We start from the raw sequence: 25,541 nt of genomic DNA, 5'->3' as shown, positions 1-25,541 counted from the left end.
AAGATCCTGGGGCCTGCATTTCACATTAGAAATTGTGGTGAATAAATAATATTATTTCTGGTAAAGAAACCTAGTTATTAACTGCATTTTTAAATCTGTAAAACATAATTTATTATTTGTATACCAGAGGGTTTAGGATGTGATCCAATTTTTTTGAAGAAATAAAATATCCATACTGTGACATTTCCAGTCCTGTATACTTGTTGGGCAAGGAATGGTTTGATAAACCATTGAGAAAGAGAGAATCAGTTAGCTGAGCTGTCTCTAAAGCTTGAGAAGGTGTACTCTCAGAGGTTAACTCTGGCCAGGAGCTCTAGCTCTACATGGGTTTGGAGTGAGTCAAGAAACATTTAGTTAAATTAAACTTTTCTGAAAAACTACAGTTTCTCTAAAATCATAACCTTGAATAGGAACAGAGTATTTTTTGGTAACTTTATACTGAGAAGCCTTTCTCATGATGAAACTTACAGATACAGGAGGAAGGGAAAGCCATATATCCCCCAAAATATTTAATACCCTCACCTGGGTATGTTATGAAGAAAAGCATTAAAGTGCATATCTCTATCCTTTAGAATCTAAGGGGAGTACTTGATGCTTTAGTACATACCCTGAAGTCTCTAAGTCTAATCCTGTAATTTTATGACAATCTAGCAGGTAACTTACCTGAAGCTAAAGACTGTCTAATGAGGTGTAAAATGAGAATAAGGACTTTTAAGCATGAATTCAACTATACTGTTATGTTAAGCACTAATGCAGCAAAACACTTAAGTCAGTGAGGTTATTCATGTGCATATTTAAATTTTTAAAGAGGTCTTCTCTTAGAATTGCTTTGTATATCGTGGATCCTCCCTTACATACCTCTAAGGGTATGAACATACCTTACATACTTCTAAGCTGAAATTTCATTGATTGTGATTGCTGAACAAGTGTCTTTGGTGAGTTTGAAGTCTTGCTAAGAGAGAGCTGGAAAGAGATTTGGTTTGATTCTGAGGAGGGAGATATCACCTGCCAGTTTCTAACCCTATGCTCATAATAATTGACCTGTATTTAAGAAAGATATCATTAAAGTTTAATGTGGCAAATTTGCTTGAGATCCTGAAGAAATTTTCTCAGTGTGGTGAGAAAGATGAATGGACTAAAGGTATAAAGATAAATATATCACTCACCACAGCTGTTTGTATTTGATACATCATGCATTTGTTAGGGCTCACCTACATCTATCCAGTAATCTGTGCCTGCCCCATCCCATTCTTTCCATTCCAAACCTTTAAGTAGGTTTCAGAGACCTGCCATATTCCAGAAACAAATACCCTGTCACAAAACTTCTATTTTTTCTGCTACTGTCAGGGAGAAGAACAAAGCCTATTTTTCACAGGGATGAATGTTGAAAGCAGGTACATGAATCACCGTCTAGGCTACAGTACATGAGTTTCTCTGTGCAGCTTAAGAAGTCTGGGATCAACACACAAGGTAGGCAAATGTATGAAAATGTCATTTTCATTTGACTGTCCAGCCTGCCTCTTAATACAGAGTCTTACTAGCAGAGAGGCTGGCAGGCCTCAGGCAGGCTCTACAGCATTGTAGATCTTCAATTTCTTCTAAGTAAGAGGGAAACAACCTATAAAATGTCTTCTCCTTGCACGTAAGCAGTAAACTGAGGTAAGTCTTCAGGAATGAAAGACAATGGAACTGAATCATGTTGCAATGGTCAGACTTCCACTCGCTTGTAATATCCTGCATGGTGACTGAAAGCCTGTGGAAAGGTGGGTGCTCATTTAATGAGTAGGCTGGAGAACTATTTACTCTTTGTGAAATCAGAAGTAGGAATTATATATTGCTGTAAGAAATTTTCCTTATTGCTTGATTTAACTACAGACTTCAGAGTTCAAACTTGTAGCCTTAGCTGTTTGACTTTGCACACTGATAGTGAGTTATTTTATGGTAGTCTATATATCTCCAGCTATGAAATAAATATTAATAACCATTACCATGCTAAAGTTTATTATTTATATGAACAATTTACACTAAATTAACAGGACAGAAGAAAAACCCCACTTTTATCAGTCTTTTAAAGTAAAATGTTTATTTTTCCACCAATATTGTTATTTGAAAAAGTATTTCTTATATTAAAGAATATCTTTATGAAACTGTTAAGGCTTTGAATTGAGTACTAGAATTAAAATAGGAAATATTTTTTGTTGAATTTCAATGTAGTACAGACTGTTGCAAATATCAGTAACATTCATTCGCTGAAGAATAATCTATCTCCTTTAACAGAGTGAAATTCATGTTTGTGCAGATGGCTCCTACATGGTCCATGCCTCATTTAAATCCCCCTTAATCCCTCTTTCAGGAATTCAAGTTGGATTTATGCAATTCACAGTCCTTGTAGTGACCCTCTACCTATAGTGAATTTTATGCTGTGCTGCAATTTTATTTATATTGCCGCTTTAGGCTGGAGTATGTTTAACAAATTAACCCTATATCCTGGCATAATTCAGTCAGATTCTCTTTCAAAGCTAGGGATATCATTATATTTACCTTGCTCTTCTTCCTTTTGCGGCGGAATCGCAGAAGTTCTTTGTGCTGCCTTGACACAAAGTTTACAGCTGCATACTCCAAAAGTGCAGAAAATACAAAGAGCAGACACACTGCCATCCATATGTCAATGGCTTTGACATATGACACCTATGGAGATAAGACAGGAGAAGACCAAACATGTTAAAGCTACATATGTGAAATTAAGTATTTCATGTCAGCAGGAAGTGCATTAATACCTCCACATTCAAACACTACTGTTATCAAACAAAACTTAACATGAAATTACATAATGAGAGAAATAAAAATTCAATCTATAAATGTTATTTTTTTTTAAAATTTACTCTTTCACAAAATGTGTTTAAATCATTAACAGTTCCTTAAAGTGTACTGTATCACAAATATCACAAACCAAACAATCCACAAGAAACACACTCTCTTCCTCCATTTCTCCCACTGAGATCTGAGAATGACACTAAGGAACCACAGAATAGCTTATGGTAGGACTAGTGGGGATTCCTGTATTAAAATGGATGCAACTGAAAATTCCTGGAACAAAAATTAGGTAGAAGAAGGGACATAGGTGGAGAATTCTGATATGTTCGTTCATTGCTAATATAGTCACAGTAAATCAAATATATAGTTTTAAATTAGTCCTGTAATTTTGACTCAGTGAAAGTACTGAAAATCAGATACAGAATAGAGCTCATTGCAATCCCATATGGCAAAGCTCAGATGCAGGACATAATCTGAACCAAGAAAGTAAGGCCTGCTCTGTCTTTGTGCGTAGATTTACAGGAGCTTTTTTATATAAGCAAACGTAGCCAGCTTCAGGCCTCAAAATCTGACAAAACACATATATAGCTCTTCTATTAACCTCTTACATTGTTTTTCTGAGCTTTTAGAGCATTCCATTTTCCTATCTGTTGATGCTACATTTGGATGCATTCAGATCCATATATTTGAGACACAAAGCATACTCAACTGTCTAAGCCTATCTATTTTACTTAGAAAAAAATGCAATTAGGCAACCTGAAAATATCATGGTCAAACTAATACTGAATGTGACTTTGTGTATTCTTATTGTATACATTTTATTTCTATTAACTGCAATGGCACATGAAGAAGGTCAAGGAATAAGCCTTAACATGAAACAGAAAATATTTAAAATAATTATAATTCAGAAAACTGAAATAATTAATAATAGAAATAAATTTTAAGCAGTTTACATTGTCTTGTTAGCATTTTTTATACAATTCTTTGGAGCTGGTTAGGTTCATATTTTTCTACATTTGAATGTAACTATGTTTGTAACTAGTGAGTTAATTCATCGTTGGCAGTTTTTGAGAAAGGAATATAATTGAGAACAGGTCAGGATGTATGGCCTTTAGAATTTCAGTCGTAACTCTTAGTATGTCATCAGATACTGGGACGTGAAAAAGGATGAGCCAGTCAATTACTAAGCAGGGTTTATGTAGTATTGAATAACATTGTTTTCATTTCTTGTTAAGGTTCATGGAATTTAGTAGATATGTGGTTGCCTAAATAGTTGAGATGGGAGAAGTAAAATGTGTTTGTCTGGAGAATCCAAAAAAACTCCCTCAATGTTTCAAAATTATTTATCTCCTTTAGAAATTGTTGAATGCTAATGATCAAAACACATAAGGTTGACTGAAAGTGTTTGTCACATAACATTATGACTAATGTAGTACAAATGAAGGAAATTTCACCTACCTTTGGAAGAGATGCTCGTGAACCTGAGCTTTGAGTTGTCATCGTCAGCACAGTTGTTATGCCTAAAGCCACTCTGGCTGGAGCTGCATCCATATTGATCCAAAATGACACCCAGGAGAGAATCACAATCAATAGACTTGGTATGTACATCTGGATGAGATAGTAACCCATCTGCCTCTCAAGGTGAAATCGGACTTCAATACATGTAAACTTTCCTTTTTATAACAAAGAAGAAACATTCAGTGGAAATAGAATGTTTTTTATTGTCAACATCTAGTGCACACTCTAGAGAATGTATGCTCTGTCAAATATATTTGTTCACAAATAAAAGACAAATGTTTGGATTTCTCTTTTTAATATGCACAGTCTCCATTATAATAGGGTATCTACTGGAAAGAAAAGGGACAGAAAACCTGAAAAATTAAGAATTCAATAACCTGTGAAATACTTATTTCCATATAAAAACTGAATCACAATCTGTTAGGACAATAGGAAATTTCCTGTGAGTGACCACACTTTTTTGCCATTTATGATTTGGAAATATATCTGTGTGCAAACAAAGTTCTTACTCATCCATTGCATAACATCTCCTTTGTATTTTCATTCAATTTTAAACTTTTTTTTTTTTGTCTAAAAAAATTGGTAAAAATATAGTGAGATCAGTATGGGCATTAGGTTATCGATAGGAGAGTCTGCTAAATCTCTCTCTTTATTCCCATTAAACTGTTACAGCTCATATGTGCAATGACCAAGATTCAAACAGAAACTGAAGACTTGAGATTAGGCAGTTTTAGGAAGGTAATTAAATTACCTGGTTTTACCCAAATACAGAACATCAAGGAACTTTTACTGATTTAACCAAACCAGAACAAAAAAATCTATTTCTGGCTCACAAAAATGCCATAAACCTATTTTTTTTATATTTTCCAGATTGTTTTTTTTTCTTACAGCAAGAAATATACATAACTCAGCTTTCTTCCTTATTTTGAATGAAAGCTATTTCTAATTCTAACATGGAAAGCTATACAGTTACTTATTTATTAAGTGGTATGAAGTCTTTTGGTTATGTTTTCCTATAGTTTTTGATAGCTTTTTTCCCAATCAATTTTCCACATTAATAGTTATTTGATATTTATCATATCAAAAATATATATGTAATGGACTTATTTATGAGCTTATCTTACTAATATATTGTGCATTATGCTGTGTCAATAGCACTAGGCATACAGAAATGAGCATCAGATAAAGTCAAACTAAAGCTTTTATAAGTGATTATAAATACTTTCTGAAATTGATTATTTTCATAACAGTTCTCTTAAGAAGCCATTAGTTCTCTCTGTGATGCCACAATCAGTGTAATTTTATGACATTTTTATTCTGCTGAGACACTAAAAAAAATGTAAAATGACATTTGTTATGATGTTCAATTTTAAAATTACAGTCTGTATCTCAGGAGTCTTCTATCTGCAAGCTCAATTATTAGTTCCATTCCTAATTGCCAGCGTTTTCTGAATCCTATCTACACTCCTGAAATCTGTGTCCCAAATCCTGGCTCAACCATCTGCTGCCCCAGCTTCGAGACTGATTTCTGCTTCAATCACAAGAAGAAATGTTGGTTTAACAAAGTTAAGGGGAATTTTGGTGTTCACTTTAGAAAAGGCCAGGATTTCCCTCTACATTTCTCTTCCAAGGTCTTCAAAAGAATACCTACACAATATATTCTTTTACTTAGATGGTTAGTACACCCCACATAACTAGAAGTTCTTTACCAGCTGGCTTTTGTTGGAATCATGTTTTTACTTCAAACTGGTTCTTACCCTGAAGTTTTCTTTTTTTGTGACATTCATTCTGTTAATTCAGCAGATTTGGACAGCAGCAGTTTCCTCATACACCACAGTAAATCACGGTGGTAAGGAGTGGCAAAAGGTATCAACCAAATCTAGGCCTCTTGCAAAGTCATTTTATTTGGCATATCACATCAGTAAGAATCATTCAGCATGAAACATTTTCTTCTTATGGGGTCCTATATTCTCCTTTCAAAACATTATTAGGAAGGAGAACTAAGGGGCATCAGAGTGCGTAATATATGTGTATGCATACACGGAGTGTCAACAAACCTTGGCTATTTTTTGTATGTTTTTTTTTCCTCCAGAGAAATGTGGGATAAGAGATCTGAGTCTCTTTCCAGAGTACTGCAGTGGACTTGAATTATTACAGACCACTCAGCACAAAAATTCCACAGTTCTAAACGGGGGCCAGTAAATAATATTGTAGCTCTGGTATGGATTATTTTATGTGGTTGCAAATTTGACAGGTGTACCTGAACTAAGGAGAAAGAGAAGAATAGCTGTGCACAACAGGATCCTAACAAAACAAAAGATATTCTAAATGAAAGAAGTGTGAATAGAATATATTGTAACCACAGAGAAAAAAGTGGGGATTATGAAGTGGCCAGAACTAGGACTGAATGATGTGTCAGAGGAATTACACTGACCAATTTTTTACTTAGTTTTATATTTTTGGAAACATCATTGGCCAAGGTAAAAAAAACCTCAAAATCTACAGCACCAAAAAAAAAAAAGAAAAAAAGAAAAACACAAAAAGAAAAAAAGAAAGTGTGTCTCAAAGTGGAAAAATAACTCCTCACCATGTATGATTTAAGAGTCCTGCCTTTGTCTTAGACCCAGTGAGTTTATCGAAACACCAGGCATATATATCAGTGCTTCCTAGTCAAGACCACTGTGTTCCTCTGTTCCATTACAACAATGAACAATTAATCTATGGTAACTCCCCAGGGAGACTGGTGGCCCAGGTTAGACATTTTCTCTGTTACTCCACTATTGACTATTACAGAAAGGCAGCAGCTGGAAGTGTCTCAGCACTGCAGTTGTAGTAGTTGCTGGTCTAAGTGTGGAAGAGGTGATAGTGTTTTTCCCTTCCTGACTGAAATCAGAACCACCTGCATAAACTTGGCTAATGAAGCAGGGTGGAAAAAGAAAACTCCTCCTCTAACTGATGTGAGCTTCAGATAGGAGGCAGCCAGCAGAGGCTGTGTTGTTTTTTCTCAACTGAAGCCAGCATCCAGCTTTGGGCCTCTTATCTCTTCCTGTATTCCATTTAAAATTCAATGCCAGTTTAGCTGTGGTTTGATCTATTTGACTGGATACTTGATAAGAGCAGACATCCCCATGAAGTCATCTCAGCTGGCAAAGGAGATGATAGACAAGCATCTAAGAGCATTACTCCAGCAATTAATTTGCAGTATGTAAAAGGTAAGCTCTAGTTCATTTTGATATGCACTGTAAATGTCACAGAGAGTGCCTAGGAGAAGGACAGTATACTTTCTGGTATTGTGGGTTTGCTGAGGCTGAGTGAAAAATTATGCCCTGATGGTAGTTTCAGACTAGAGCAAAATATAGATGTGCACACAGTCCTTAAAATGGACAGATTTTTGTCATGCAAAAGAAAGAAAAGCTATTGAGGGCTTCCTAAAGGATAAACATTCTTTCCTGAAACAAGATAACATTCTTTGTTTTTGTAAGTCTAGCCTAACCAAGTATTTAAGTGTACTAAAGGCACCAAAAGTGCTGACTTCATGAGTGTTGTATCTATGCATGTGAAATGAACGTGATGGTGTATGTGCATTTGATGGTGCATTTTTCTCTCTTACCCATATTCTTTGGTAACAACAATGTTAGAGCTGCTGGGCTGGCCTGATTCTCCTGCAATGCCCATGCTGAAAATAATAGGTAGTGAAAAAATATATATTGCAGTCACTCTATGTGTTTTTCCTTCCACTCAGTCAGTACCTAAATCGCGTACTGTTTTTTTGGTTGTTGCTACTGTGGCCAACTGTGAGTAACCTAAGAAGAGCAATTTTCTACTTTAGCACATCTTCCCACTGACCATGGGGGGTGATGTTTAAACAATGGGCTATACAGGCTTATTCCTTGTCATAAAACAGATAAAACAGATTGTATGTATCATCATACAGCCTGAATAGAAATTATGATTTTCCAGTGTTTGGTATAGAGAACTAGACAAGTTCTCATGTATATGGCTGTTGTCTATATATCTAAAGCCAAAATTCACAAAATTACTCTAGGAATGTGCTACCATTCAGTTTTTTCTTTCAGGTCTGTGGATATCAGTAGCATATTGGGGGAAATCAGTATTGATGTTATCACCTGTAACTGACTACATAAATTCCTAGACAGCAAAGAAGAGTCTTTATGCAGCTTTTTGGGAAACAAATACTTGGGCAGGTGGTAAATTTAACATTGATGTAAGACTGATAATGACTGCAGTAAAAGAAAGTTGAAAATAAATATGGAAAAGAGAAACTATTTCTTTTTCAGCTTGATAAATTTGTGCTTGCAGTTCCCATCTCTCTCAGAACAGAGGACCAAGTGGCATTGAGCAGGACCTTCATAGGCTGGACAATCCACTGCAACATCACAGCAGTTTGCAAAGACAAATGCACAGTTCTGCAATTAGGGTGGAATACCCCACGCACTGGCACAGGTTGGAATGGACTGGATAGGTAGCAGTTCTACAGGATAAGCCTGGGAGATATCAAGTTGAACAGAAGTAAGAGACGTGCTGTACTGTGTTAGCAGGGGCAGAGAGGGGAGAAATATGAACTAAAGAGATGTCTAGATGTAATGTTTCTACCTTCAGGACAGCTGTTGAATTTTTATTCAATGAATCTTTAGGGTAGAATGCTTAAATTTTGATCAGTGCAGTGGTGACAACTGAGATTTCTTTCTCCTTGAGAAAAATACCTTGTTAAGAGTCAGACAGTGCTGTTTTTTGCATCACATTCTCAGCCTGCCACAGACTCTGTTTTTCAAAGTGTTTATAATTTCTGCTTTTTCAGTGAAGGAATGAGCAGCTTCGGAGATTTCACACCCATAGACTACCTCCTGAATAAGAACTGCAAACTTCCTTTTTGGAGAAATGATCTATGAAAAAAAAAAACATGTTAAAAAGCCATGGCCTAAAAATCTCTCCTATCTCTCAAAAAGAGTGGTTCAGCTGTTTGTCAAAACAATTAGGGGCTTGAGTTGTTGTTGGCAGAGTAAGGCATCAAAGCTATGTCTCCTTTAATCACTATCATTATCATGTCCCCTGATTATAAGGCATTAGATCAGCTAAAGGTGAGACCTAGAAGGGCTACAATCTACAGGCTGTTAAGCAACTTGCTTGACCTTATGGGGAAACCAAAGGGATCATGAGAAAAGATTGCATTTGGGATATATGTGTTAGGAGGTTGAATGGGGAACGTGGAGTTAGGGAAACATGTCATTCATCAAGATTTTAATTATCAGAAATGGTCACATTCAGAATCCTTCAGTTCTGGTGGTGAGTGTAGGAACCATAGTTTACTGTTTCCAGGATCTCTATATCCAAACCTTTGAGCCAAAAAGCATTAATAGACCCACGACAGTTCCGAGCAGCATCATTCAAGTGCAGGTGTTGTGCATTATCCATGGAGCAGGAATAAAACCAAGAATCAGAGTATTTCTGGTTATGCCTGTTAACCAATGCTATTATGCACAAATTCAAGCTATTGTATATTAGGCTTTCTGAAGCCATGATTGAAATTATCTGTGATTGAAATAAAAATTGGGTGTTGCATTCATTGCCCAGGGGAGCAATGAATGTCGCATAGGAATGAGGCAAAGCAAGACCATCCTTGTAACATAAATGGTTCATATGTGATTTTGCTGGTTGTTATGATTCTACTTCACTTCCCAAATGTGTCACTACGGATATGCCTGTGGACACAAAACACGAAAATTATCGGAAATGTTGTTGTATCACTTCAGAACATGAGACTTGATGAGCCATTTTGCTGTACTTTTGCTGAAACTGTTATGTCTCTATATTTAGATGCAGTTTGTTTTTTGAGCTCTGGTTGCAGTTACTCATTTTCAATTGGGCATGAAACACTGACAAGACATGTACTGATGAGTTTCCACAAACTGTCCTGAAGCTTCATGTTGATTTTTTTCACAGGGAGAATTTTGGGATTTTTTTTCTGTTTTACAGGATGTCTCAGAAGAGTTTTCCATCCTGTGTTATAACTAAATTTAATTTGAAAACACTTACTGCATACCAGCTGCAGTTGCTTAGTATTATTTTAAGAGTTCATTTTAACTAATCTGTCATAGGCCAGAGAAACAGACTTTACTTCAAGTTTTGAAAATTGATTCTTTAAAAATTTTGTTTCTTATGTGATGTCCTAAAGGCATATCTGCCTGCAATAGCTCATTGTAGGAGTCTTAAGAAAGCACATGACTGTTCTCATATCCAAGTGACATAGTGAAAATAAACTCTTAGCTGTTGTTGTCTTTTAATATAATGTTTATGGGCTTTTTTTCTACAAGTGGTAGGTAGTTAATAATATTGGTTGTAACAAAGAAATAAAATGCATTCTTACACTCCTAGAAACCAAACTCCTCTAATCTTAATTAACTTGCTTGAATTAAAAAAACAAAGAAACAAACTCTGGAGAAAATACTGTTATCTTGAAGAGGAGAGTATCACAATAAATGTAGTCCTGCATGAGTAAGATCATCTTTTTTACCTAATTTGTCCTGCCAAAGTTCTTCTAGATTTGTATCTGTAATTTTTGTTGCTGTAACTCAGAGCAGGCCACTCTGCTGCTTCCCCTCGTGAGGACATACCCTTTTGCCTGCAGATGGTGCTGCTCAGCATCACATTTTTCCCCCTTGGCCATCACAGGCAGGTTCCACTGTTGTGCGATTGTCTTCTCTTTTGCTGATGTTTTTTTAAAGTCTCCATAGTCTAGTTGCATCCAGGGTTCCAAGTTTTCTGTGTTAGCAAATGCTTTGATTGATTTTTTTTTAGGGACAAATTAAATGGTCCAATTATTTTTTTCAGGAGAGGTATGAACTTCCTGCATCTTTCCAGGATTGTGGGTGACTGACACTTTGCAGCACGCTTGGCCACAGAAATGCAGTTTAGCCAAAGCAATACAGAGTACCACAGACTGCTGATTTGCCACACTGTCCTCTAGACGGTGTAACACAGTAAACCCCTTCTCCCACCTAAATGTGACAGAATTGCACAGAGATCAGCACACTTGTAGCCACATTTTGAGAAGAATGAGGCCTCACATACCTCATGTTAATAATATCTGTTGCTCCTGGTTCTCAACTCAGTTTAGGGCCACGGGGAAAAAACAGTAGAAGTAATTTCACTCCATACAACCTAGTGCAGTATGCCTAGGTGTAGCATGTTCTCTGATTTTTCCTTAGATGAACATTTTTACCAAATTAAATAGGCTTGAAACATAGCTTGTGAAGAAAAATGTAATGCCTCAAAAATATTGAAACAATGAAGTTTTAGTCAAAAACATAAGGCTTAAACTATGATGATTATAATGTGAGTTCTCAGACAAACAAATAAAGGTACAACTCATCTTTGGATGAGGTGTTTGGAAATCACTAGAAATTATGAAATTTTAAAACAAGTTTCCATTCAGTACCAGGTTACACACTATGGTAATGTCTTAATTCCTCAGTTAGAGATTTTTGATGCATCATGTTATGCAAATGAACTTCGGAAAATATTCTATATCATGAATTCTCACTTGTTAATATCACTAGACAGGATATAGAAATGCATTTACAGGCACATGTTAAAATGGCACAAAAGCAGAAGGGGGATAAATTGCCTGTATATCTCAAAGGAGACAGTGGAAAATAATGAAAATTAAATCTTCTTATTTGTCATAAGGATTATGGTAGAAAGAAAAAAAATGTTATCATTAACAAAGAGATGTTTGAGTGAAAAAATTACCCTGCTATAGGATAGGTATCTCCATTTTTGGAATGTTTTTAAGGATTATCCACGTATTAGTATTTGTACAGTAAAAATGTATTTTAAGTATTTCAAATTTATTTTAGGGAACACTTCAAAATGTCTTTATAAATATCTTTCTACTCTAAATGGAAATCATTAGTGAACCTTTTTTTCTCCTAGGTCACCACAACAGTTGTGATAAAACACAGGGCTGAAAAGCACTGATCCTTAATTTTGATCACAACAGGACATTCCTTATGGGCACCACCTATTTAATTTTTTCCCTCTGACATTTCACAGAATGCAAATGAATTATTCTAATTTTAAATTTTAAAATATGTTTTTTAATTTCTGCTCTCCAATCATATTGGAGAGCAGAAATTAAAAGATACATGGATTAGAATTAAAGAGTTTAGATTTTTTTTTTCTTGAGAGAAGATATAAACTATGCATTCTTAGCCTTTGCTACACATCTTTTTAGGATTATTATGCTTGTGATTGTGCAGTTATTGAAATAGGTTTTTACAATTAAAAATGAGACAATATATTATTAATGTTAATCCCCTCCTTTTTCAAATAATCCCAGAGATAATGAGCTAGATATCTCAGTTCTACAAAGGCTTCAATTCAGTATCATAAATCATAGAATCATAATCATAGGATGGCTTGGATTGGAAGAGACTTTAAAAATCACCTAGATCCAACACACTTGCTATGGGCAGGGCACCTTCCACTAGACCAGGTTACTCAGAGCTCCATTCACCCTGGCCTTGAATGCTTCCAGGGTTGGGGCATCCACAAGTTCTGTGGGCAAGCTGTTCCAGTGATTCATCACACTCATATTAAAGAATTCATTACTAATATCTGAGTGAAACCTACTCTCAGTTTGAAACCATTCCTGGTGGTCTACCACTGCATACTCATGTCCAGGTCATATACCTGGGAATTGCACACTAAGCATGATTTCAGCTTGTTCACGTTGGCCCTTAATGAACAAGGGAAGGAATAGTCTTGAGGTAGTTTAGTTTTGTTTTGTTTGCCAGTTATTTAAGTTATCCTGCACAATGCATCTGTACATTTTAATGTTATTTGGAGTTCAGTGAGAACATTTAAAAAATACCCCAGCTGTGACATTTATTATAACAAAAAATATTAAATGTCTTTCCTATTGTAATCACTAATATTCTTTCCTACCTGTATTATAATGCTTGGTGCAGTAACATAAATCCTTTTCTTCCTTCAACAGAAACTGTGGCAGAGTGAGGCCTTCTGCTACTTGAACTGCTCCCTTTTCTTGCCACTCAAAAATGAGATCATTCATTGTGTATCCAACTAAAAAAAGGAAAAAAGCAAATAAACTGTAAGTCATCGGCAAACTTTGAAAAGCAGAATGTACCAAACCATAATGTTTTAGGTAAATTTCATAAAAAAGGAGGTAATACATCATGTACCTGTTAATCCCAAATTATTATCTGCCATTCTATACCATATTGAACTAGAGAGAGAAAAAAAAAGGCTGTCTCTTTTTAAATCATAATAATTGGGAGGTCTATTAATGGATTAAACAAAAGCTCAGGTCTCTTGGGTGCTTAGGAACATCTTATCCTCCCCAAACCATGAAGGATAAAAGAGGCCCTTCACACTCAGATCTCTTCCTCCTTTTACTAGAGGTGAAATGGTGGATTGTCAAAGCTGCTTTTATGGATTTATGTCAATTTGAATCATTAGGTGGAAATTCTTCAAAGAATGCAAACTTTTGCAGTAGTAGTCTAATTGAAAAATTGCTTTTCTCTGAAACTGGAGCAACACATGGGAAAGCAATTGATTATAATCTTCTCACATTAACTGTCTGTGACACATAATGATATTAAAAAGCATTCAGTTTTAATATGCAGATTCCTATATGTGTGTATAAGATTGAATATAACATCAAAAGCCACACTAATCAAGGGTCAGACTTTGTAAAGGACAAATACTTTTTCCTTCTACTTTTGTCTCTGAGATGAATATTTGCATGGTATATCACTGGGGAAAATATCCCTACTTCCTCAGAATATATTAACTTTCCAGGATATTCCTGACATTCTATTCTAATTTTTTTCTGAAGAAATTTTATCTGGTTATTACAACTGGAAGAAAAAAAAAGGCTTCCTTTTCTCATTCAAGTTTCATTAACACTTTCTCAGAATCTAATAGATATGGACATTGTGATATTTTAAGACTGAAATCTAAAACTATATAGCTCCTATTATTGTAACATATTGAATGACAAGGGTACACATATACCAGGAGGAACCAGAAGGAAAAGGGAGCAATTTTTTCATCTAATTTATTTAGCTTTCAGCTTCTTTGCAATATTTCTTTTGTGCTTTAGTCCTGTGCTAAAGAGCTGCTGAAGACAACCTACTGATAACCGGAGATTCTTTTAGCCTTTCAGTAACAAACTACTGTTTAAAGTACATTGTCAGAACTTACTAAGAGTAACTATTTGCCCACAAAAACTGACATTTTGAGTTCCAGTGAAGAAAATAATGTTGTTGTGTGGGCATAAATCTTACCCTTGTTATATTCAACTACTTCTTTACTCTTTGAATACACCTATAAATGTCATTCATTCATACAAAATGATGTGATCTGTGGACCTGAAATCTGCAATACACTTCATCTTTTTTGATCTGTCTTTGTTGAATGAAGCTAGAAGGTAAGAATTAGTGTTTATAAATTTTAAAATGCTTTCAACACTTCTACCTTCTAGATTCTTGATGTTTCTTTTGAGAAGAACCTTTACACAAAGTATTCACAGGAACTCAGGCTGACTGTTGATTTACTCTGATATTTTGTTAGGGATGGATGAATATGCTAAAATGAAACCTTTTTAAATATTTCATTAAGGTCAAACACTACTCAAGTCATACAGTCATATATCAACTATGCAAGGAGACATTTTTCTATCTTATTGATTGCATTATATTCGATAAACAGTTTAAATTCACTATTCAAAGCATTCATTATTAAATGCTATAAACTATGAAAAGTCAGAAGGATATATCTTATCAAGCTTTGCACTTGTTCAAACAAAAAGCAGTTGTGTGTAAAGCAGATTATCATTTGAAGTATGTAGATTATGGCCAGAGGTGATATCCCCCTGAATAAAACTCACTGAACCAGCAAGAAACAACTGCTGCATCAAAATGTATTTCACTAAATCAGATTCATTCATCTCTAATGCATGCTTTTAATTTTGATTATCCAGCCTGCCCATTAATTCTGTTATAGTGTAATATAGTAAAAATAATAAAAGTAAAAAAATAAATCTGTGTATTCAAAATACTGATGTAGTAATTAATTTTTGTTTATATTTTAATTTTGGTAATATTTTAAATACAAAAATATAGCTTTAGCATTCAATACTGTAACTTCAATTTTGCGAGTCAAGGTCGTAGTTATAATTTAAATGTGTCTTATAATATAAAGGACTTAATGGAGATGTGAGAGATGTGAGTTTACGTTATACCAGATAAATTTAAAATAGTATAATGTTTCCACTAGGTATGTTAGGTTAAATTAACTTGAATTAGATCTTAATTAAATTTATAACCCTTTGTTAAATGGGAAATACATGGCCTAATCAAATGTGCTCACTGAATTATGGAAATCTAAAGTCTTGTAATAGTCCTGTAATTGGGGAAGTAAGAAAACATAAATTATGCAGAATTATTGAACTATTTGATAACACAAATTTGTCTTTAAACTCCTCTAGTAATCAGTGTTAAAAAGGAGAGGTATTCTTGATTTTACAACTGAAAATATTTCACTATTTGTAATACTTCCAAATAAATTGATGTTTTCTATTCTTTGACAACAACTACGTCATTCTTTCTTCTTGGCTTGGATAAAAGGAAGAAAGATTACAAAATATCTAGTCACTAGCAGAATTAAAGCATAATCAGAGAATTTTCATCCCAGGACATTCTATTCACCGAAGGACTAAACCCCACAGTTTTTCAGGAGTATTTAGCAATACTAATTGAGCTAACTGATCTTCCAAAATATCTCAAAAAAAAAAAAATTGATTTTCAACTAATTTTATGAACAGGTACTGCTGAATAGCGTAGTTCTTAATGCTCAGAATGCTTATGGTACTGTGTGTGCTGTGCTTAAGGGGGGAAAAGGCATTTCTGTAGAAATCAGTGGCTATCATACTTTAGTATATATACTATTACAGTTTAGGTGGGTGGTACTATATATGTAATGAGCCTAAAATGCAGTGCTCCATCACACTAATTTTGTTTAGTGCTGTCAATGGGTGGCAGAGACCTAAGTGCACAGGACGTAGCAGAAGTGTAGAGAGCTTTGGTAATGAAAACTTTAAAGACTCAAGGGTAAAGTGTTGTTTTCTAGATTTAGGATCCTAGAATTGCCGATCATAAAAGTTTACAGTATTAGAACTATGTGGATAACTTTAAAATTCTGATGCCACTACGTGAGTTCAATGGGACTATACAGATCTTTCGTGCATGCTTATTACATATTGTGCACTTAGGCCTACATTTGCAATATGGAAATGATAAGATGCCCCAACAAAGAAAGTCCGTTCTAAAATATATTTACCTGACTCATCTAGATAAAAAAATTACACTCATCCATCCACTACTGAAAGTACTTACACAGGAATAAAAATGAAAACAAGTAAATTATTTTACTTTCTGTACAAGATTACCAATGGATTAGCTGAGAAAAGAGATGAGAAAAGTGAGTAATGGTGCTCTCTTTGTTCCAGATTTATGCAGCACCAGTTGGTTTCACTGATCAAGCTCATAACTAAAGCTGAGTGTTTCTGAGACCTGATTGCAATTAGAAATAATTGATCTGAATGCAGATTCTCAAATAATAAAATTCAGTAAGAGATATCTTTGTGTGGTCTCTCAAATTTTGCTTTGATAATCTTGAATAATGGCATCACTAGCAGACAGGGCTAATTTGTTGGATAGATATATGCAAGAACATTTCAAACTGAGTATCTTATACAATCATAAAATGGTTGGTGTTGGAAGGATCTTTAGGTCTCTTTAAAAGATCATCTAGTTCCAATGCCTCTGCCACAGGCAGAGACACCTTCCACTAGACCAGGTTGCTCAGAGCCCCATTCAGCCTCGGCTTGAACACGTCCAGGGTTGGGGCATCCACAACTTCTCAGGGCAACCTGTTCCAGTGCCTCACCAGTCATAGTCTTAGGTACCTTAAGAACCTAGGAATAGATTATTCTGGCCATGATTGATGACATAAATTACAGGTTCAATCAAGTGCATTAATTTTTCATAAAATAATCAGAAGACATGATAAATAAAATAAAGCAAAACATCTTACACTAAACTCTAGAAATATTAAATCTGAAGTTCACCTGAGCTTTTGGTTCTTACTCAGCTGCTTGCTACCTGATTAATAAATGTGCATTATGTTTAAAGCAATTAAAAAAAAATCTTTCAGTAATACAAATTTAAGTAAAAGTCTAAATGGCTGTTGCTGATTTCGGTCTGCTTTCAAAGATTAGAAATATACCGTGTGTATTTTACAAATGGTCTATGAGATAATATCTGAGAAACTGTGTTCCATCACATGATTATCACTGTGTAAATGAAGCAGTAAACTGTGGTCTTGAAATCTGAAGACTTTATTCTCAATAGATGTGTGTTTACCAGTACAAACTTGTACTGTATATGTTATATTGTTAAATATATTATGCATCTTGTATATAACTGAATACACAATAGTTTTAAAGGACAAGACCTTTCTCTTTAGGACTTATAAGGGATTAGGAAGGTTAACAGTCTTTATTTTGCTGTTAGGTCCATAAATTCTGAATTCACAGAAACTAATAGGCAGGAGAATTGGCACAATCTAGGCCTCTGAATCTGAGGAAATAGAGCAAGCAGCTCACAGCAATAACATAGAATGAGGAATCCTATGCCTTGCAGTTTTTCAAGTTTAGATTCACATCTACAGAAGTCCTATCTTCTTGATGATACCTGTTTCTCCTCCTTATGCCACAGAAGCCTATGACAAATGTTAATGTGGTGATAAGTTTTGCAGTTTATTTGTGTATTTTTAGATTAATAAAAATAGCAAAGACAATACTTAATCTTATTTCCTGTGCAGCTAACATTTCCATCAGGAGGGCACTGTATTTTGTTTTCCTATGGAAATAATTCCAGTGGCCTTTTTAATCAACTATAATAGTATAGAAATAGATGACCCAAAACCAAATCTGAAGAGGGTCTTCATCAACTATTCATAACTTAAAATGTTTCCGAACTCTGTTTAGAGATGCATGGAGCTTATTCTGTAGGTAGGTATAAGTGCTTAGCTCTACTTCTTGGGTAAGACCTGAGTGTATGATGTTTTCTCTCTGTGCCTTGCTTTCACTGTGTTCTTCTTTCCATAGGAAATGTGGTACACATCCCATAACGGGAGTCCCAGTCTGTGTGTCCAAAAGAAAAGCTGTGAATCTACTTCTAAGACCACCTGCCTTTCAGGGTAAAATTTTGCTACATAATGGTTATTCCTATTCTCTGTAGATTCTCACTGTTCAGTCTTACTGTGTTATGTCTCTTGCTGCTACCTTGTGGCAGAACATATGCATCTCTTACTTACTTGCATTTGCTGCAATCCAACATGATATTCAGCTTCTCACTGAAATAGGAGTTTTTCTTTTTTGACTATGAGGTTGTGTTGGCAACTATTATAAATTGTTAACAGACATTTTTATTATCAGTGGCTGGGAAATACAGTGTTATATAGGAAAGTCCTAGTTGTTGCATTTTATTATTGAAAAAAGGGCACTTAGTCACTAGCTTAGGTAGTATATGAGGGTGCTGATAACTTGTACTTGCTGGTGCGAAAAGTGAACTTTTTATTCTACATAAATAGCTGAAAGCAATGTTCATCTAGCATGGTCTGCAGGACCAGACCAACCTAAACTAAATCAGGTGGGTTGTAAAGACTTCTGTCACTGAAATGCAGTGTGATAGGATTGTGGTTTGAAGGGCATGAATGCATGAGGGTTGAGAAAGGAAGTAGAGCTGCCAAATTATGTTTTATGGGACACAAACCACCTGCTGTGGCTGAAGAGTACAGTTTTCAATGTATTTATTTTTGTCTGGCTACTGTGCAGGTACTTGCTTCTTACTTAATTCTGTAAAGGTGTCACTTATCACACAAAATCTATGTGGTGTAATCATAGGACTAGAAAGAAAGGACAGAAAAAACAACATTGTTACATTGAACAGTGGTGTTCAGAAGTTGCAGGACTGGTTAGGTTACATTGATACTCTATTGACCCAAGGTCTGAGGTCTTGCAAATCTAAAGTGCAAAAACCAGGTGGTAAATAGTTGGTAATTATATGACAAAAATATCACCCAGGGAGAAGGTTGCCAGAGGGAGTATTTCTCAGGAACACTCAAGAACTGTGTGAATGCACGGCACTGTAACCTCTGTGCAAACAGCTCTCTTAAACGGACAAATCATTTTTAAGCGGCTGAAGTCATTCCAGGTAATTAACTGGATAAGCATATGCTGGCAGAGAGCTCTACCTGAGATGACTATGAAGCACTGGCAAATTAAGTAGAAATTAGAATTATCTGGAAGGGAAGAGGGCCTGAAACAACTGGGAATCTTGGATTTGGCCTATAGAAATCTCACTTTAGAAAATGATCTGCCAGAGTTGGTGGTAAGAATGGTAAAATAGAAGTAAAACTCTGAGTGGTCACATTTATGGAGGGAGAAGGTGGAAAAATTAAGGCATTGATAAAAAGTGGTTTTCAGGACTCATGCCTGGGATAGTTGATGCAGGATTTTTAATATTTGGACATTAAATAAAATGAACAAATAGGGTTCCATCTGAACCACATCAATCCACATGACTCTAGAGAACTTATTGGAACCAAGCTATATCAGTTGCATACATGCATGCTAAGAGTAGAAAGATTTTATCTTAACTAATTCAGTATCAGTGGTAGGCATTAAAAACCATTATCTCATAGGCAAGACCATACAAGAAGTTTGTCTTGAAGATTACTGAAGTGTCTAACATCTCTTCTTCTGCTTGTCCAAGGAGTACATTCTTACAGAAAAACAAAGTTTGTTATTCAAAGTAAACAATTCCCCTATGTCTTCAGAGACTCCACACCTTTGAAGGGTCATTCCCAATTCCAAGATAATTCCTTTTTACATCTGATGACACAGTCTTATTTGCTAAGTTCATTAATTTTAATCACCTTTAGCATGACATTCTAAGCCACGAGGAATAAAATTTTTGAGCAAACTTGAGATAAAGCTGAATACCAATATATCTGGTAAATTTTCTGCTCTTTCTGTTTTATTGTAGGAAGGTTGTGCTTCCCTTGTGTCATTTTACAGTTCCTACAGGTACATTAAGACTCTTTTCCTCATGTTCAAGAAACAAATACATAAATAGCACGAAACAACTGAGCAGAATATCTAGCACTTTTGTAAAAGCAAGTTTGGTTCAACTACAGAATTTATTGTTTAATTTTTAATCCCAGTGATTTATCTAAATTCCATTCTCATCTAAATTCCATTCTCATTTCTTTAATTTTTAAAAGTAAGGTACAGGTCCAAAAGTAAGATTGGATTTAGTCAGCAAAACAAGCAGTTTAAAGAATTGCATCCAGCTGATGCAGTGACTACAGTCATGTTGACTAGAGTTATTTCACTCCTCTGCTGTTAGCATCACAGCAGCTTGCCTCCAGAACAGGCTACTTGGACATTACTGTTCCTAAGAGCATGATAGCCATTTGAATTGTGCCCTAAATTCCAAGCAACATAGCAGGGGGAAGATATGACAGAGCTAACAAATCTGGTTTTGGCTTGAGGTTAGAACAAATTCTTCTACCATATGCACTAAAAATATTAACTTCAAAAATCATCTATGTTCCATTTCAAGGCTAAATTTATGCTGGAGCTCCAGAAAAGCAGGATTTTAAGTGAAGTACTGAGCTGCTTTGCAAAGAGTCTGCCCCTTGCACTGCCCTCTAAGTCATTCTGATGGAAACCCCTGGGAATTATAGGTTTATCCCTCTTGGCCTGAATTTCAAAGAAGAATAACACTAGCACATCTCTCAAAGCTAATATTCCTTGCTGGAGTGTATAGATTTTCAGCTGTCAGTTTTATATTAGTTTCTGTATGTTCAGCAGCAGTTCTACAACTACTGCTGCCCTTTCATCCTTGTTGGTCAGAAGCTGAAGACTACACGTGTCTTGATCTTTGTAGCTGTGTGTCAGGTCTCATTTCAGACAGACACAATAGGCTGAGTCACCCATCTGCAGAGTGGAAACCATAGGATGAGGTGTTGACAATTTTTCTGCTACTGAAATCAAAGGAGAGAAGTGGTATGGTTTCTACATTTTCTGGCACAGGCAGACACTGACCTAGTCTGTCCATTGTCTCTGTCATTCACGTAGAGACCTGAGGTTTCCTGGAAGATAAGAAATATACTCCAGTTCTTTTATCTTTCTTATGGTGTCTTTGTGCTGTTGTGGGAAAGGAACGATGTGCACATCATTTTCTGCAATGCATTAGTTTGAACCAGTGTAGCTTGCCTACACAGCTTTCCACTTGTACAATTAACAATTTAGAGGTTGGTGGGAAAGAAATTGTGCAACTCGGCATCATGTAGTATTAACTGAATTTTCTTTAATAATCACAAAGTCTTAACAATCACTGTCTTAAACAAAGACAGGAGTTTTATTGCTTAGAAAGACTAAAAACCCTTCATAAATCAAAAGAGAAAATAAAAATACCATTTTTTAATTTAATAATAAGCATCAAATTAAAATTATGTGGTAAGCAGGTGCTTTTCATAGTATGTTTCCTCTTTGTGTAACTGAGTTAGTCTTTTCATTATTTTTTGAGAATTCAGGAGGATTAAATGTCACATAAAATTATAACTGTAAAATATGAATAAAGGAATGCTGTGAGATAAAGGTGAAACTTAAAAAGGAGAGACAACAAACTGTAGTGCATGAAAGAAAAACATTTCATTCCTGGGAGACAGGACACAGAAATAAATATGTATCTAGATGACATTTCTTTGTATCTTATTCAAACAGAATAAAATTAAAATTATCTCACATGCCTATGGGCTGCCCTAATGTAAGGCAAAGAAATGTAGAAGGGATTATTTCATATATACATTTTCATTTACTTTCTAAGATACAAAAGCAACTCATTCTAGTTGCTGAGGAACCATTTGGTAAAATAAATCCTTAAGACATTTCCACTTAAATATTTTTCAGTCCCTTTCTGATATAAGTGAATTACTTTTACCAGGGGTGAATACAGCTACTTAGACTGACCTTGTAAAAACAGAGCCAGCTAAAATAAAAATATAATTTGTGAAGAAAAGCTATACATGAATTTTCCTCTTAGACCTTTCTATGCTGGAGAAACAGTGTCAATAGTGAAGGAAAGCATTTAGTACTAAAAAAAAAATAATTATTTAAAGCAGGGGTAAAAATCATGATCTCTCTAAGTAACTGTCAGTCCTTGTAACCTGGAGGTAAGATGAGTAAGAAAAAGATGAGTGATTTAGTCTAATTTTCTTAATGACACATACAGGAGGAAGGCTTTCAAGATCAGATACATTTTAAAGAAGCGATGAGACAAATAGGCCTTGTAAATTCATAATTGTACAATGTTCTACCACACTTGGCACTCAGTGGAAAAAACAGCAATGATCACCACTTTAAAAAGAAACATCTGGAAGCATGGCTACTGCTGTTTTGGTCCTGCAAACACTTTGATTTTTAAACCACAGCCTGATGGTCAGATCATTTACTCAGGACATGAGAGGACTGTGCTATCAGTTTTGAAACAAATGTCTTCCACTTCCCCAGACAGGGCAATAACCACTACGGTTATGGCTTTGATTCTTCTGTTTACATGGTCTCACTGTGCACCATAAAATGCAAGCTAGACAGCCACAAGAGAGTATGACACTGTGGCCAAAAATTAGAGGTGCTTGGATGGATTCAGGTTCTCAGGGTTATGTTAGTTCATACCTCAGGAGATTTGATGGGAAAATGCCAAATGCAACCCCCTCCTTTTTTCTTCTGTAATTTAAAATAGAACTGCATGCATTTTCCTAGCCAGAGACTCTGGAATTTGAATGTTTCTGCTCACCCTTTTCAAAGTATTGCAACTTGGGTAGAGTTTCACCCTTATGTAAGCTTTTTTTTTTTTTTTCTTTTTTTTTAACCTAGTTACTCTCCTACACAGCATGTCGATGTTTTTTGTAAACTTTTGTAAAATTTGTCTATTTCTTTTCCTGTCCTTCCTGTACAGAGAAACTGGCTATGGACAGGTGAATTCCTACTCCTGAAGGCCTAGGATCATCGAACTTAGGTCACTGTACCTGTCTGCTTTGGATCTGTCCCAAAATAATTTTGGGGAACTGCTGCCTTGATCTTGCAGACCTAACTGGTTATTCCACCATCAAACATGTAAGCATAGTCAGAGCTCCTACATGCTGCAAAATTTTCTGTCTCAGGCCACCTTCTTTTTCCTTAGTCTGTTTTTCACTGTGTGAAGTTACAGGTAGTAGAATAGAATTAGACAAGGCCATATGGGGAAACCTTTATTAATTGTAACTTCTTTATGAAATCAAATTGGATCTTTCTCTGTAAGTAGAAGACTTTGAAGCACTCATTTGTATTTTGTTCAGCTCTTCTTTTGTGAGCATTACCCCTCTCTACTATGTCAATGTGCAGCTGGGAATTCACTCCCACTGAATTGAATGACTAAAAACAAGACTTCAGGGAAAAATGTTCTGCTGGAAAATACAGTAGAACATCTACAGAGCCATTCAGCTAATAAATGTTGGTTCCCTACGGTGCAGTCAGGGGGAACTGTGGGCTCCTGCAAGGTTTCTATAAAGCAAACCAGATGCCTGTTTGTTCAGGAATGCTCAGTTGTTGTCTGACCTGTCCTCACAATGGCTGAAAGAGAGGAAAAATGCAGCTGAGTTTTATGGAGTTGTTACAACAAAAATTTAATAACCTCTTAAAACATTTTTAAAGTATACCTTTCACTTGTTCAGCCAAACATTACGATACTCACTCTTTGAAGCATAATTATATATAATGAATAGCCCTGCCACCTGCATGTATTCTGATACAACTCCCTCATATTAACCTTTTGTTTAGTCACTTTAATTATGCAGGTGACATAGGTTATTACTAGGATCATCTGTCTGGGTTGACCACAGAGTTTTGCTTAAATCCTGGACATATATAATATTTTCCTAAATTCCTTGACATTTGCTGCAAATCTCTCAATTTTTGTCAAGAAAATTGCTGCGGTTAGATTCAGCCATTACCCTCATATTGAAAGCCTGCTTTGTAATGTTACCATTTGTCCCTTATAATAGAAGATAGATCCGGCTTTTATACTCAACCTGCAATTTTTGATAAAAGAATATCACTATTCATACATTGAAGAGTTCTGACATACTAATAATTACCTCTCCTTCTCGTAAGATGTTACTTTGCTCCAGTATAAGAAGAAAAAAACCAAGAAATACTTTAATCAATAGTTTCATTCTATATGCAGATTAAAAAAAAAATATTTTGAAACATTTGCAGTTACTCAAACTGTAAATCTAGATCATTTAGATGGATACTTCCTAATGTTTTGCCCCTGTCACTAATTTCAGGTTACTGGAATCCTTCAAAGAATGTTTTACTTTATTTTATTTTTATTTTTTACATCACTGGGAGGATTTTCCTGGTAGGACTCTCTTTCAAAGTCCTCTCATTTTAAGGGAAATGGCAATTTCCAAATACTCATATCACAAGGAAAATGAAAATTTAATACATATCTGTGTCTTCCTCCTCATAGATCCTCTGTTACCTCAGATCGTAACATCAGACAGAACAGTTGATTTGTCCTTTTGTGAGTTTATGTGTATGTGCCTTGAAATGGCATAGCTGCTTTACACTTTCCATTCTCTTTGATGAAGCAAGATATCAAGGAAGATGATAAGTACAATATATGATAGCTAGAAAATGCCAATTTTATTTTACATAAAATCACATAAATCACTTAATTAAGTTATCCTTGTGTTTCCTTTGTGCTCTGCCATATTGTTCTCCTGCATATGTGAACACAGGGAAGACTTATGTTGAAATTTTGTGTAAAGGTAAACTGTCACTGGTATTTAAGTTTATTGATGACTTCAGATTTACAGAGAACTGTTGATTATCAATGCAAATAAAGACGAAAGAATCTCTTCCTCTGAAAATCATGTATATTTCAAAGATTCTTTTGATAAAATAGAAGATTCATTTTGGAAATTTATTCTTGTACCACTTCAAGGGATTTTTGTACACCCTGTATAGTTGTAATCCCTGCAAAAGT

At 35.2% G+C, this 25,541-nt stretch overlaps 1 protein-coding gene across 2 annotated transcripts in view; it reads right to left on the bottom strand.

Annotated features, from left to right (window-relative positions):
- GLRA3 (glycine receptor alpha 3) overlaps positions 1-25,541 on the bottom strand; it is an 85,949-nt gene that overhangs the window by 11,681 nt on the left and 48,727 nt on the right. For both annotated transcript variants that reach the window (XM_050337644.1, XM_050337643.1), the window contains exons 6-8: positions 13,300-13,437; positions 4,273-4,487; positions 2,542-2,688 (exon numbers count right to left, since the gene is read on the bottom strand). In XM_050337644.1, coding sequence (XP_050193601.1) covers positions 2,542-2,688; positions 4,273-4,487; positions 13,300-13,437 — 500 coding nt within the window. The remainder of the gene's footprint in view (positions 1-2,541; positions 2,689-4,272; positions 4,488-13,299; positions 13,438-25,541) is intronic.

This window comes from Myiozetetes cayanensis, unplaced genomic scaffold, assembly GCF_022539395.1.
Source record: "Myiozetetes cayanensis isolate MyiCay16 unplaced genomic scaffold, myiCay2020 scf7, whole genome shotgun sequence".
NCBI classification, from domain to species: domain Eukaryota; kingdom Metazoa; phylum Chordata; class Aves; order Passeriformes; family Tyrannidae; genus Myiozetetes; species Myiozetetes cayanensis.
The sequence above is the reverse complement of the archived record's forward strand: the minus strand, read 5'-3'. Positions and strand labels throughout refer to the sequence as shown.